Source organism: Microcebus murinus, chromosome X (genome assembly GCF_040939455.1).
Source record: "Microcebus murinus isolate Inina chromosome X, M.murinus_Inina_mat1.0, whole genome shotgun sequence".
Taxonomy (NCBI): domain Eukaryota; kingdom Metazoa; phylum Chordata; class Mammalia; order Primates; family Cheirogaleidae; genus Microcebus; species Microcebus murinus.
The window spans coordinates 118,938,543-118,953,316 of NC_134136.1; the positions used below are offsets into that span (position 1 = coordinate 118,938,543).

Here is a 14,774-nt window from a genome sequence, read left to right on the forward strand (position 1 = left end):
ATATCTTTTGATTCTTTACATATAATTTCTGTATCTTGCAATTGACCTAAGAAATGAAACAATGATATAAGGACAATGCAATGTCTTAATTAATATGTGTCATCTGCTCTGTTAATCCTGTCCTGGTCACCATCATTTTCTCGTATCAAGTTTTAATTCTATAGCTGCTTCCTAAGATGATAATATCTTACACCCTGTTTATGTGTTCACCCTTGCTATGTGTTTTTCTTTCTTGCTGATCAAATGTTTTTTACAAACTGCCTCATGTTTCTGCTTTAACTTATTTTGCTATTTCTTGAATGAACAGCTACAGAATTAGAAAGTATATGGGGTAGGTGCTTGGTGAGAGTCTTAGAGTACAGCCTTAATTGATGGCAACCTACTTAGGTTAAAACTACTTTTGTGTTTTATTTGGTTTTATTCGTAGATTGCTGGGATCAGGAATTTTTTATCACATGCCAAATTCATTGGGACTTGTTGAGAAATGTTTTTAGAGAAGAGTGATTTTTTGTTTCTATAATGTCAGCACAAAGAATCTGCCTATGATGTCTCAGACAGTTGTATCTTTGATACATTCATAATATTTAAATAAAATTTGACATTTGCTAGTGGTGTTTGTTGGCATATGATGAGATTAAATAGGCTGATGATGGTGACTTAATACGTTAAGAGGAATTTTTATTAACTATAGTCTTACCGTTAACTTATTTCTTACCACATTATGCTATTCTCCCTCCCCCCCTTTTTTTAGTTTATTTTATTGGTCAGCTTATAGATCAGTTCAATTATTTGGTCAGTTTTTCCAGTTTCAGTTGTAGCCTCTTCTTAGGGGCACATATCAGAAAGTAATACATTAGAGAAACCATTACATCCTCATTGGTTTTAATATAATTGTTCAACTGTGCTATTATTTTACTCAGTAATATGTGACCAAGCTTATAAGATGTCCAGAAGTAGAAGGGAAAACATAGAAACAGATTGTAAAATATACACAACAAGAGAGCTAGAAACCAGTCTTTGTAAAGTCATTCCTTTACACGTGCATGCTTGCAAGCCCATGCCTTCACTTGTTCTTGTACATTTAAGGCAGCAGATTGCTGGGGAGGGCGGGGCTACCTTGAACTGAGCTCCTTGCCTTTGGAAAGAAATCTATATCCTAGGGTGAGAGGATGTGAATGAAATACATACAGAGAAAGGGAAAGTTAGACTGACAGAAAAAGATAGTTGAGAAAAAAAATAGTCTTATGATAATACAAGAGAAGGAAACAGAATAGAAATCATTCTTCCTAGTATAGCTTATAACCATATCTCTAAATATATCTCCCTAAAAATTCTTATGAGCTATCTCTGTCCTGTAACCTTTTGTATTCTTCCCATTGATCAATACCAGAATGGTCTTAATGGACAAATGTAAGAGATACATAATTCTGTGTTAGAAGCTAGAAGCATAGGGTTTTAGAAAGTAAGCTCCCAAATATAATTGACAGACTTGGTAAGGAAATGTAGTAATCATTACTCTGTTGACATTAAACGATTAGGGGAAATAAGGTGGAGATGAGTTCAAAAAGAAAAATGTCATCACATTACTTCAGGACTTATTTCCACAGCACTCTACTAATCACAAGTGTTCTTAGGAGTCTGAGAATTTCTGCTCTCCTACATAGTCACTGCTTTGGGTGCAGTAAGGAAAAATAATCATGGGTTTTTTTGTTTTTTTTTTTAAGACAGTCTCACTTTGTTGCTCAGGCTAGAGTGAGTGCCATGGCATCAGCCTAGCTCACAGCAACCTCAATCTCCTGGGCTGAAGCGATCCTACTGCCTCAGCCTCCCGAGTAGCAGGGACTATAGGCATGTGCCACCATGCCCGGCTAATTTTTTTTTGTGTATATAAATATATATATATATATATTTAGTTGGTCAATTAATTTCTTTCTATTTTTAGTAGAGATGGGGTCTTGCCCAGGCTGGTTTCGAACTCCCAACCTTGAGCAATCCGCCCGCCTCGGCCTGCCAGAGTGCTAGGATTACAGGTGTGAGCCACCGCGCCCAGCTAAGAATCGTGGTTTTAATGATGATCTTAAAGATTTTTTTTTTTTTTTTTTTTTGAGACAGAGTCTCACTTTGTTGCCTAGGCTAGAGTGAGTGCTGTGGCGTCAGCCTAGCTCACAGCAACCTCAAACTCCTGGGCTCAAGCAATCCTGCTGCCTCAGCCTCCCAAGTAGCTGGGACTACAGGCATGCGCCACCATGCCCGGCTAATTTTTTCTATATATATTAGTTGGCCAATTAGTTTCTTTCTATTTATAGTAGAGACGGGGTCTCGCTCTTGCTCAGGCTGGTTTTGAACTCCCGACCTCGAGCAATCCGCCCGCCTCGGCCTCCCAGAGAGCTAGGATTACAGGCGTGAGCCACCGCGCCCGGCCGATCTTAAAGCTTTTGATGGAATGAAAGAAAATAGTGTAAACATAAACCTAATGTAGTTGTAATACCATTGTTTCTGAGGCTTGTCTAGCATGGAGTCAGCAAACAGCTAATATTTAATGTATATTTTTGAGATATCATAATACAAACATGCTCTTTTATTTCCATTAAAATTAAACAGCTGATGTTTAACATTTGTTGAGTTTATTATATACAGTTCTATTTTAAAAGAACTAGCAGATTTAACTAAGGCAGTTCTGATAAAGTTATATTTTACCAGCGACACATAGATTGCCAGAGAGCAATTGAGAGGGCTTTGATTAATTTTCAGGGAAATTATGGATATAAACATAAATCTTGAAATAGGGGAAGGAAAAAGTATCCCATTGCCTGGAGTGAAATGAAGACTGACTAGAAAGGGGAAAAGAGCCTAGACACGTGATATATTAGCAAATGTCAACATGAATAATCCAGGGTATGATATTTCAGATTTCGCCTCACATTTAAGGTCTTTTCTGATTCAACCTCAAATGATCCTTTTGGCCTACTGCTCCCCTAAATTTATTCTTTGTGCCAGTCTCACTTTATTAACATTTCCCTGACGACATCTTAAGCTTTTTTTTTTTAGCCTGTGTGATTTTTGTGCTATTTACTGTTTAATTTGCTTCCTTCCATCTCCACCTTTTAAAATCTCACCTGTCTCTTTGATCTCTTCCTCAAAACTTTGTAATTGTCTCATTTAGAAAGAATCTCTAAATTTCCTAATATTTATGTGTAGGAGTATATATGTGTTGTGTGTTTATATGTTATTGCTGAGTTAGAGCTAGAATATTATCTATTTTTAGTGTGAAATGCTGTGGAATGAGTTCATTTATCCCTTTATACTATCTGTGAGGGGAATATCCAGACTTAGCTTATTAGCCCTCAACAACTTAAAGTTTTATTATGCTTCTTTCCAAATGTACTGAAATTATACTAGGGAAGTTTGGTTAATATTTTTACTCTAATTCTAGAGGAGGCTTTCTTCTTTTTTTAAATGACTTTGTAGAAATCTTATTAAAAATGGCCATTGTTTTGAAATATATTCAGCACATGTATATGTTTTTTGTAGGTAGTGCTGTTGAGGTTTTAGCTTTCTATCATTTCTTTTTCAAATTGTTAACAGTGGCAAACATTAAATGAAATAAATCTTTAAACTGAAAATCTATAAAAATAATTTTGGTGATATAAAAAATATATTTTTCAAATTTTAAGGAAAAAAAATGCCAGTGATGATATATACAGCAATGTGTGCACATCTTTTGTTTGAGTAGAGAATATGCTTTAAGTATTTGAATACTATTCACCTTTCTACACATTGTATCACAAAAGTATTTTATAGTTTTTGGTAGCCATTTCTCATGTTCTAAAATTCTGTCAGAATTCTCAGGTCAGCAGAAATTATATATGTTGAGGATTTAGTCTAGTTTGTGCTTCAGAGATCATGATCTAGCCACATCCCCACATATATTTTGGTGAGTTATGAGTACCGTAACATAATGACCAAAATTAGAATGTAAGCTGGGCACAGTGGCTCATGCCTACATGTAATCCCAGTGACTCAAGGAGGATTGCTTGAGGCCAGGAGTTTGAGACCAGCTTGGGCAACATAGCGAGACCCCATCTCTTAAAAAAGAAAAATCTCTGTGTGTCTATCTCCCTCCTTCCTGCCCCCTCTCTCTCCTTCTCCCCTCTCTTCCCTCCCCCTTCTTCTCTCTTGCTCCCCCTACTTCCTCTCTCCCTCCCTGGGGTGGGGAAAACTGAAGAAGCACATAGGAGAAAATGGTAAGAGTTTAGAAAAGAAAACAAACTTTGATGTTTTAATAATCTGTTTTGTATAGATCAGGGGAGCTTTGTATAGATCAGTAAAGAGACATGGGTACCTTTCCCCCAACAAGAAGTCCCATCAGCTAACTGTAAAATTGATAGCATCAGTAAACATCTACTAAATTTAAACCTTTTGCTATATTATTTAGAATATTAAAATAGCAATATAGGCTTTGAGGAATAGACTTGGAAAAACTGGAGACAGTACACTAGTAGGTAGTGAATAAAATGAATTGATTGTAGAATGGACCTAACTGCTGGTTAACACTAAGCAAAAAAAATAGTTGGTATCCAGTTTATGTGGTAAGTCTTGAAGAAAATAGTAGATTTAGAGGGAAGCAGAAAAATTAAAATACTCCAGATGAGAATATAGTAAAGAGAAGCGCTGGAGCCAAGAGGGCCAGTATATAAGAATTCCTGAGATAAGTCAGTTCACAGCTAAGGAGGAGCAATATTAGAGTATAACTGGGAATGGAGTTGAATAGGTACCGCTCACAGATCTTAAGTGCAACATGGAGATTTGATTTATACCGTGTTTCCCCGAAAATAAGACCTACCCATAAAATAAGCCCTAGCAGGATTTCTAAGCATTTGCACAATATAAGCCCTATCCCTAAAATAAGGCCTAGTGATGGGCGTGGCAACGCGGATAATCTGCACAACCCATGCATTTCCTCTCAGAGCAGTAAAGAAGAAGAGCAGCCCTTCTCATCTGCCCCATCATGACAGCTACTATCCCACAGGTGATCAGAAAGGTGCGGGCAGCCCCACCAACAAGGTTGGCTCCCCCTGTCAGGTCCCAGCCATCCTGTGGGTGCTGCAAGCTGAGGCTTTGAGGGGAAAATAACACATCTCTTGAAAATAAGCCCTAGGGCATCTTCTTGAGGAAAAATAAATATGAGACCCTGTCTTATTTTCGGGGAAATGAACAGTAATGGTAATGGTAGTATCACCGTTATTAGGTAATCACAGGAGCCACATATTTGAGGAAATATATGCAAGCCAGAGCAAAGCAAGGGGAGTCTTTAAGGAGTCTGTTTCAGTAATCCAGTAACAAGGTACTGAAGATTTGGGTCTACTGTGTTTCCCCGAAAATAAGACAGGTTCTTATATTTATTTTTCTTCAAGAAGACATCCTAGGGCTTATTTTCAGGGGATGTTTTTTTTTTTTTTTTTTTCCCAGTATGGTACAACAATCTACATTTATTCAAATATGGTTAAGTCATCTTCTTCTGGAACATCATTATAACTCTCCAAACCCCGAATTCCATCCTGAATTTCTTGCAATTCTATTTCCTTTAGAACCATTGGCCCCAATCTCTCGTGTCGAGGAGTAGAGCTCTCATGGGGCAGGTGAGAAGGGCTCCTCATCTTCTTTACTGCTCTGCTCCGCAATGAAATGCATGGGTTGTGCAGAAATGCTGCATAGCCACGCCCATCACTAGTTCTTATTTTTGGGGCAGGGCTTCTTTTGTGGGTAGGTCTTGTTTTCAGGGAAACATGGTGCAAAGATACTGAATTTGAAATAAACTTTGAAGCAACAAGCAGAACTTGATAATTAGATATATATTGGCCATAGTTTGTCCCAGGCATTTTAATAGTTCTTAAAGAGTAACATAGACCCAGACTCCTGTGTTTGGAGCATGTGTTTTTACTTATAGGTTAATAGTTTTTTTTCTTTTGTTTGTTTGTTTTACCGCAGTAAATTAACATATATAGAGACCATGTTAAAATAAGCCTATGGTTTTAGTATGACATTGTGAACTAAGTGGGAAAGATGTCTACTGAAGGCACCTACGGAATAAAACACATCCACAAACACCAAATCTGGGGAAAAGGCTGGAAATAAAAACTAAGAGTAGGAAATATTTCTCCTGAGGGGTTGTTATTGGTGTACTGTGTTCCTTCTCCGCCTCTTCCTCACACAACCTTTATTATACCTTTTTTCTTTCCCACCTTCTATTTCTTTATTCCTTCTTTCCTTAGCTGTTTTTCTACTTTCATTTTTTTTTCTTTCATGTCCTTGACTCAGGCCTGCCTGGGTTTTATGTGAGCACATGTGGACATCGCTTAATTTTGACCCATTCCATTAGAGAGTTTTCTGACCCATATCATAAGGTAAGGTTAAGCAGGACTTTATGAAGCATTACCCACAATTTTTATTATTACAAAATATAACATATGTAAAGAAAAATACATAAATCATAAATGTACATCTTAATAGGTTATTATAAAATAAACATTCATATAATCATCAGCTGGGTCAAGAAAGAAAATATTGCAATCATCCCAGAAGCTCCTAAAAGCCCTTGTATACCCTTTCCTAGTCACACCACATACTTTAATTGGCATCATGTATTGCTGCAATTGTTCTCCTCCTAACCTTTTCAATGCCTTTCCCAAACACATGAGTTCTTCCTGCCCTGCACGTGTGTACACACACAGTAATTGAAAGAAATAGGAAGCTGCCTTTGAATGAGAATGCTCATTTTCCCTAATTCTTTCCTGGCTGTCCTTTGACTCCCCTCTTCTGCCTTAAGGCCCATATACATACCAGAAAATAAAGCACATACATACCCCATCCAATTAAAAGGCCACCTAACAGATGGATGCCCAGCTCCTTTTCAAGAAAAAAGTTAAGTGCTTTCATAACCAGGTGTAAAGATGTCTGATGCCAGACCAATCATTGATGCCTACCCCCCACTTCCATTTGCAATAAACACCACCTTTTAGAACTTAATTTTATAATAAACATGTGTATAACAACTCACACCTTTTGGGGGGCAGTAAATAATGCATGAATCCATCAAAATGAATTTACTAAAGACATAGGAAGTATTGTTTTGACTATTTTGTGGTATGATATTTTGAACTTTTTTATATAAAAGATTTGTTTTTGAAGTATCTAAGTTTCTGAGTAGCCACGTTTAAGGTCTGTAGGTGTAGAAATAGTTGATGAAAAGCTTTGCAAAGAATATATTAGCTTATACTTGGAATAAACTTTATATCATGTAGAGGGATTTAAAATGATACCTAAATACTGTTATTTCTGATATTATTACTTTTAAATTAGACATGTTTCTTTGTCATTTTAATATTCATTTTTGAGTAGATAATACATTCACATGATCAAATGAAGCTGTATTCAAACTGTATTCAGTGGAAAATGTCCCTTCCCTCACCCTTGAATTTGTTCTTACTAGTAATCAAAACCTTTTGTAAATGATACAATGTAAATTTGTGACAAAGATAGACTGATAGACCAAGGAAAGTAATACAGAATAAACAAGTCAGAAGTAGACCCATATAGATATAGATAATTGGTTTAGAACAAAGTAGCACTATAGAGCTTTGGGGTAAGGATAGTTATTGCTACAAATGATACAGGTACTATTGGATATCAGTATGGAAAATATCAAAACTGTTCCCTTACACAGTATAAAAGATAAAGTACAGATGGATTGTAAACTTAAATATGAAAGACAAAAATGTAAAGTTCTAAAAAGAAGATTTATTTTTATGGAGTAGACTAGAAACAAGATTATTCCCTCCTCCTTAAAAATAAAAACCTTCCTATCTCTCACCCCCCCTTTCCCAGCATATTCTACAAATAATGAAAGCAGTTACTTATACTGATAATTTTGTTAAACTATGAAATATTTTTGAATAATTTAGAGTAAATTCAACTGATCTTCCTTCCCCCTTATATTAGATTATATACATTCTGTTATCTAAAAGGCCCAGTGCCCGTTTCTAGATTTTTTTTCTATTTACATCATTTTCATAAAACATCTCTTCTAAAGCAGTATTGCATAAAATATTTTACTGTACTACCAAGCAGAAATTCATGCATGTGTTAAAAAGTTAAAATATCTTATGTCTATATCCTTTCAGGGCAATTAAAGCATTTCAGGAGGTGCTTTATGTTGATCCCAGCTTTTGTCGAGCCAAGGAAATTCATTTACGACTTGGGCTTATGTTCAAAGTGAACACAGACTATGAGTCTAGTTTAAAGGTAGGTTGTTGGACTTTTTCAAGATAAAATGTTTCATTTTTGTGGTTTTTTAATTTTTGTTGTTAAATATTAGAGCACTGAGAAATGTTGGAATTTATGTTGACACTTTAAAAGAAAACTTGAAAATTTAGGTGACAGAACTATATCAACAATGAACTTTGAAGACACATAAAGTTGGGTTTCAAGGTACAAAGTAGTTATGATACTAAGACTTGCATGGTAACTAATAACATAAACTTTTTTTAAAAAAGATTTAATTAAGGTATGTCATCAGGAAAGGGTGAAGGTTTTAATCTCAGTTTGGATATCTAAATAAATCCCTTGTAAGTGGTTTGCCACTGTAGAGGGCAGAAGCAGCTGCGTAATGATGCTGTTTCTGTGACCCAGTCACTGACGGTTTGTTTCCATGGGTCTCAATAGAAATCTGTCCACCTCTACCAGTAGGGGCACATCTTATGTATAAATTACTAAAAAGAATGGTATCTGCATTTGGTTTATGAGTATAAATATTGTTGGTAAAAGATGATTTAATTGATATTTCTGCAGTTTTCATTTTTCAGTGAGGTTTTTTGTGCTGTCTATGCCATCAATTTAGGTCTCACTGGGCTTTTCATGAGAATAGTGCTTCCCTGCATGACAAAGGAATTGAATTTTGAAAGGATTAGAATTTTTAAGAAAAAGCTTATGTTTTTGTGAATTTATAACTGTCATTTATAATGAGAGGAGGGAGAGAGATGAAGATATTACAGTAGGTTGTAATTTGAACTAGCTGATAACTACTAAAGTTTTTTTTAAAAAATTGTACTTGAGTGTCTAATTGTTACAGATTTTTAAAGCAGAGAATTATGTAAATATTATTTCTACCTTTCGTAAGTTTATAAAGAACAATGCTAATGGTATGAAAGAGAGATACAACCAAAATCACTAAAACAAGTAGATTGTGAAAAATTTAGATCACATGGTGATCGAAGGTAAGTGCAGTTGAGGAATAGGTCCCAGGGTAAGTGCAGGTAGTGTGGAGAATGAGGGAAGCATAGAAGTTACCAGTTTTCCTCAGGCTTAGAGTAGCATTCCTTAAACTATACTGTGGGATGTTGGATTTGAAATATAAAACATGTTTGGATATGCTGCCTTGCATATATTGTAGTTTCTGTTTGCTATCGAAGACTCTTAAAATGTCTTATAGTGCAAAATAAATGTATTTGAGCATTGAACAATATTGTCACAATGTGCTTATTATATTGCAGAATTGTTTTGGGTGGCAGTTTGGTAATTGTTGCTTAGGCAATATATTTGAGGGGAAAAAAGTAATCAGATGTGTCCCAAATTGTGGCATGTGACTGTCGGTACAGTGATATCTTAAATAATTCTATGGATACAAAGCTCTGTTTTCATGAAGGTGGCAATATTTTAAATCTCCTTTAATCAAGGGAAACAGTGTTCTATGCCTAATTGGTAGTGTTCCTACTTTACTTATTCTCAACCCAAACATTCTTTTATACTGCTTTTATTTGTTCAGGCATAATGTCTAAAAAACCTTCATGGTAATCTTACTGAAATTACCTTAAGTAAGAGCAACCTTCTTTTGGGGAGTTTTTCTCTCTGTTTATTTAAAATACTTGATAGCATTTTGATGTCTGTTTCATTTGTATGAACATAAAAAAGAATTTTTAAGAGTCCTTGATACTTCTTTTCCCCATCGTGTGAAGGTTCCATTTGATTGTTATCTCATCCTGACATTGGCTTATTCAGCCTTCCCTCTCCAGTATTCCTTGTCTATTTTAAGGAGAATTTTTGGTTATCAACATTTTTAGTTGAATAGGAGGTACTGTGTAAACAGCTCCCAGAGCAAACAAATTTGTTTTTAAAATTTGACCCTGCCATATAACTAATTGTGTGACCCTGGATAAGATTCCTAATTCTCTTGATTTTTTCTGTGTCTATAGAATAATTACATTTACTCCACATGATTCATGTAAAGATAAAAATACATATATATGTATTTCTGAGTTTTGAAAATAAAAATGTTAAGCCATTCTTTAGTTCTGTTATCAACCATTAAAAACTCCTCTAATTTGAGGACAGATACATAGTTTGTAAAATCCATTTTCCTGTCTTAGAATTTAATCCTTGTATTTTTGCCACTCTGCCCTTCCTCAGAAATGTAAAATTAATGCTCAGATTACTTTTCAATCATATGGTATTATTTTTCTGTTAAATTGGCCAGTAAAGATTTCACGTGATTCGTGAGTGGAGGCGATACCAATTCTTAATTTGTGAACGAGTTTAATATTATCTGAACCAGAGTCCATTTCAGGGTGACAGTTCTACATGGTATTTTGTTGTTGTTTTTCTTCTCTCCTTCAGATAATATCCCTCTAGATAGGTTTGGTTGCCTATTTAATGCCATACAATTAAATCAAGATTTTATTTCATTACCTTTTAATGACATAAATGGTAATTACTTACATTCATTATATATTTGAAGCAGTATACTATCATTACTTCAATAAAGGTATACTACTTTTGACAAATAGTTTTGTATAATGGCCCTAATTTTCATATCCCGTTAGACTGTTAAAATTATTTTTTTTAATGTGAAGAATAAGATGTAATAACACCCATATTCTTCAGTCAGTTAATGCCAGTGCATCTGTTTAATGAAGATTATGTAGAAATGTCCCCTAAAGTTTACCTAAATATGTCAATGAAAGTTTATATTATTTCTCTATACCTGCCCCTGCTCTATTTCCTTCCTGATGCTCAATAGCTTACCTCTTCAAACTAGCATTTTAAGAATTCTAGAGTGAGTCACCTTTCTTAGGGGATTGGAAAAGTAGTCCCATCCTTCTTCTATCCACCCCAACAGGTTGGAAGAATTTGGCGGGAATTTTAAAACTGTAAGATTTGGTGTTCATCCTGAGATTTGACCTAAAACATTGGACAGGGAAGGGAAAGAAATTCTTCCAGAAAGGATCTACAGTGTATTGGCATATCATACAAACTGTGTTTGTAGAATCTTCATAGGAATCGATTGGGATGTAGAGACAGTGAGAGAGTTCTAATCTTTATGTTTTGGTACTTTTATTTAATGGATTTCTTACTTGTTTATGTGTCTTCTGGTATTGGCAGCAACACCACTAAGGTTAGGGCCAGCTCTACAAATTAAACTGAATTTTCATTGCTACTGTATTCAGCATTTAAACGCCTCACTGTGGCAATTCTTAATATCCATTCTTTTTTGATAAATCACCAGGCAGATACCAAAAATATTAGCACGTTATTCTGGTAGAGTCTTAAGAAAAAATTATTTTTTAGTATTAGTAATACTGTGTATTTCTTCCTCCAGTATAGCTATTGGTTCTTTATACATAAAATTCATATTTGTCAAATTTTGCTTGGCTTATTATGGTTGGCAGGAGATTGGATTATGATTGAGAAAACTGTAAGCCAGTTCATTTCCTTTGATCTAAATCTTCTTTTCAGTCATTGGCACTGGAACTTAGTTTCACCTGAGAGTATAACGGCACTGTACTTTTTGGCAGATGATAGTCATTGCTGTTTATTTTGTTTTCTATTTTTCCTGACTTGTGGGAAAATAATCTTTCCCCTGTTGTTTCCTTTTTCCACTACTCATCAACTTGCACTTCATTTAATCTTTCCTAGATACTACTCTCTGATATGAGGCAGTCTCCTAATTGGATTTATCTAGCCACTTAATGCTCTCTCCACTTCACTCCGCTTGTTTAATTTAGTTTTTCTGTTTGATATTTATTTCTGCCCCTAAGTTCTATTACATGTTTTCAAGTGTGAAGTAGTAAAAATGGCTGAAATACTTCAGTACCTCCAAATTGTGTATTTGAAATACTTCAGTACCTCCAAATTGTGTATTTGAAAAGGATATGGCTACTCACGTATGTGTAGTAACTATTCTTTCTGTTGCTGAGGAGTTAGAGTGATTCCAGGTTTCCCATGTTACAGTTTTCACTCTTGCAATGTAGTTTAACTACGGAAGTCATTTCTAATTAAATGAGTTTTGGTATTTACCCATAACTATTTGGTCTTCAAATGCAGCTTATTAAGCAGTCAGTGTATCCAATATCACATTTTTTAAAAAAGATCATGTTTTAAAACAATGTTTTATAGTGCATATTGTTGCAGTATCCCCCTTTATAAAATACGTATCATGTTCACCTTGTACTAATTATTTGTGTACATGTTAGTCTTACTCTAATATGAATGCAAATTGTTCACTAGATTTGTAAAGAACTTGGAAATTAAGTTGGTTCATGTTCTGATCATTTGTATACATAGCTTAGGTTACACTAGGACCAGATTTTTAAAATTTCTAATCAGTTGCGTATCTATACTTTTATAAAATAGGATATAAATGAGCTGGGAGACTAGGTAGGATACAGTTACAGGAAGAAAGATGAGCAAGAACAGTAGGGTAAATGGGTTCTCATAGGATGGATGGGTGGATGGAAAGTAACGAATTCATCCTAGAGATCTTAAGAAGATTTATTAACTGACTTGATGTGGGAAGAGATTCCCCACTTACTGCCTTGGACCACTTTACTTTTAACTAAACTGGGGGAATAAAGAAAATGGCAGTGGGTTTTGGGATTGGGAGGTGAAAAGGCTCTCAATGGAGATGGGTCATCTTGGGAGTGTATTGAGTTAGAATAGAGGTACCTGAGGGATACCAAGTGTGTGTGTAGACAGACATTCTGGAGCCAAAAAGGCTGGAAGTAAGATTTTGAACACTTCACTGTACAATGTGTTTTTGTCATCCTCCTGTTTTAAAGAATTTTTTGGAAGAGGCAGACTGGTAAACTTTAAAGAAGGAGCCTCTTTTTTGAATGAAGGTTGCCAGGATCTGTCAACTATTATGAAGTCATTGGTATGCAGTAGAGTCCCTTTTGGAAACAATTGTAATAACCTTGTATTATAAAGAGAATCAGAAGAACTGAGTTTGAGGACTTTGAAAGAACCTCAGTCTGATCAGCTTGGCCAGGAACATGACGCATAAGCCCTACCAAAACTTAACCATTTTCAGTTCTGTATCTTATTTTCACAGACCAAATCCTTAAAGTACCATTACATCCTAAGACATTTCCCTATTCACATTTATCATAGACTTAGTTTTAGGAATGAGGTAGGTTGGTTTTGAATCATACTTTAGAAGTGGCAGTCTCTAACAATGAAAAACAAAAGATAATTTACCTTTGGTGTGCAAGAGTACTTGGCACATGTGCCCTTCCTTCACTTAAATGATCCATAAAACCCTGTTTTATAAGGGCTCTGTAAAAATAAGGTGTTTCCTCAGCCTGAAGTAACGCTTTTCTTACTTTTACTCATCTATATCTTTTTTCATTCTGTTACAGAATTGCCTTTTTGTGCATTTCCAGAGCAGACTAATTTTTTTTAACTTCTATTAGCACATTAATTTCAGAGAGCCTTGTATTCAGTTCCATAGGTACATAGCCATAGAAGACATCTGGTGTAGAGTAAAAGCTAGTTGCCAACATGTTATTCCTAAAAGGTTTGGTTTCTGCTTTAATTGAATATCAATAGATAGCGGTATTGACTATACACACCATGTTTATGTAGTCTGAAATAAAGGTTTCTGGGGGCAAGCACATAATTTAAAAACTTCAGAATAGTGGCATTTAACCCTGACTGTGTATTAGAATAATTTGCAGAAGTTTTTTTTCTGGTTTGCAGGCTGTTACCTCCAACCTACTGAATTGGAACATTCTAGATTGGGTCTAGAATCCAAACATTACTCCCAAGTAATACTTTAGAAATAAATACACAATTGGTCAGTTATGAAAAGTTATCTCATTGTTTGTCTTCAGGATTGAGAGTACAGTTGAAGCGTTCTGCAATTGATGAGATTCATGAGATAATCACAGACTATACAGCTAAAAATAATTTAAAGGGAAATAAAGCCTTAAAACTCCAGTTTTACATGTTAATTACATGAATACAGATAGTCTTCCCTCCAAATACAAATCAAGTTCCATAGTCTATATGAAGCAAAATACTGTAACATTATTTTGAAATATTGAACAAGTCAAAGGCTTTTATAAAACAAAAGGTGACTTTGTGATAAAAATGTCAGTAGAAATTATAATGAATCAAACCTTGCGTTAAATTGGACTAGAAGTGCTCTATAAAAAGAAAATCACTGTATCATTAAAAAAATGTTTTGGGTAAATCTTCTTGCTTGAAAACTAATTTTCTGTAGACTGCTTTCTGCCTCGAGGTTTGTATATAGTCTTTGAACTGCAGCGGCCTCTTCTGCATAATTGTTTCACACAGCAGTAGCCAGTTTTGATGTGTACTATAAGGTGCAGATGTTTCCTAGCTGCTTCTCTGTTGGTTGCAGGGATGGGTGCTGGATATTTTACCATGGTATTTTCAGGTTTGTGGGCTGGTTATCATAATTGATAGTACTTTCTCCTGAT

General features: G+C 35.1%; 1 protein-coding gene across 10 annotated transcripts in view; it reads left to right on the forward strand.

Annotated features, from left to right (window-relative positions):
- The window catches only part of KDM6A (lysine demethylase 6A), a 194,811-nt gene that overhangs the window by 107,697 nt on the left and 72,340 nt on the right, over positions 1-14,774 (forward strand). For all 10 annotated transcript variants that reach the window (XM_012754078.3, XM_012754081.3, XM_012754080.3 and 7 more), the window contains exon 6: positions 8,181-8,301. In XM_012754078.3, coding sequence (XP_012609532.1) covers positions 8,181-8,301 — 121 coding nt within the window. The remainder of the gene's footprint in view (positions 1-8,180; positions 8,302-14,774) is intronic.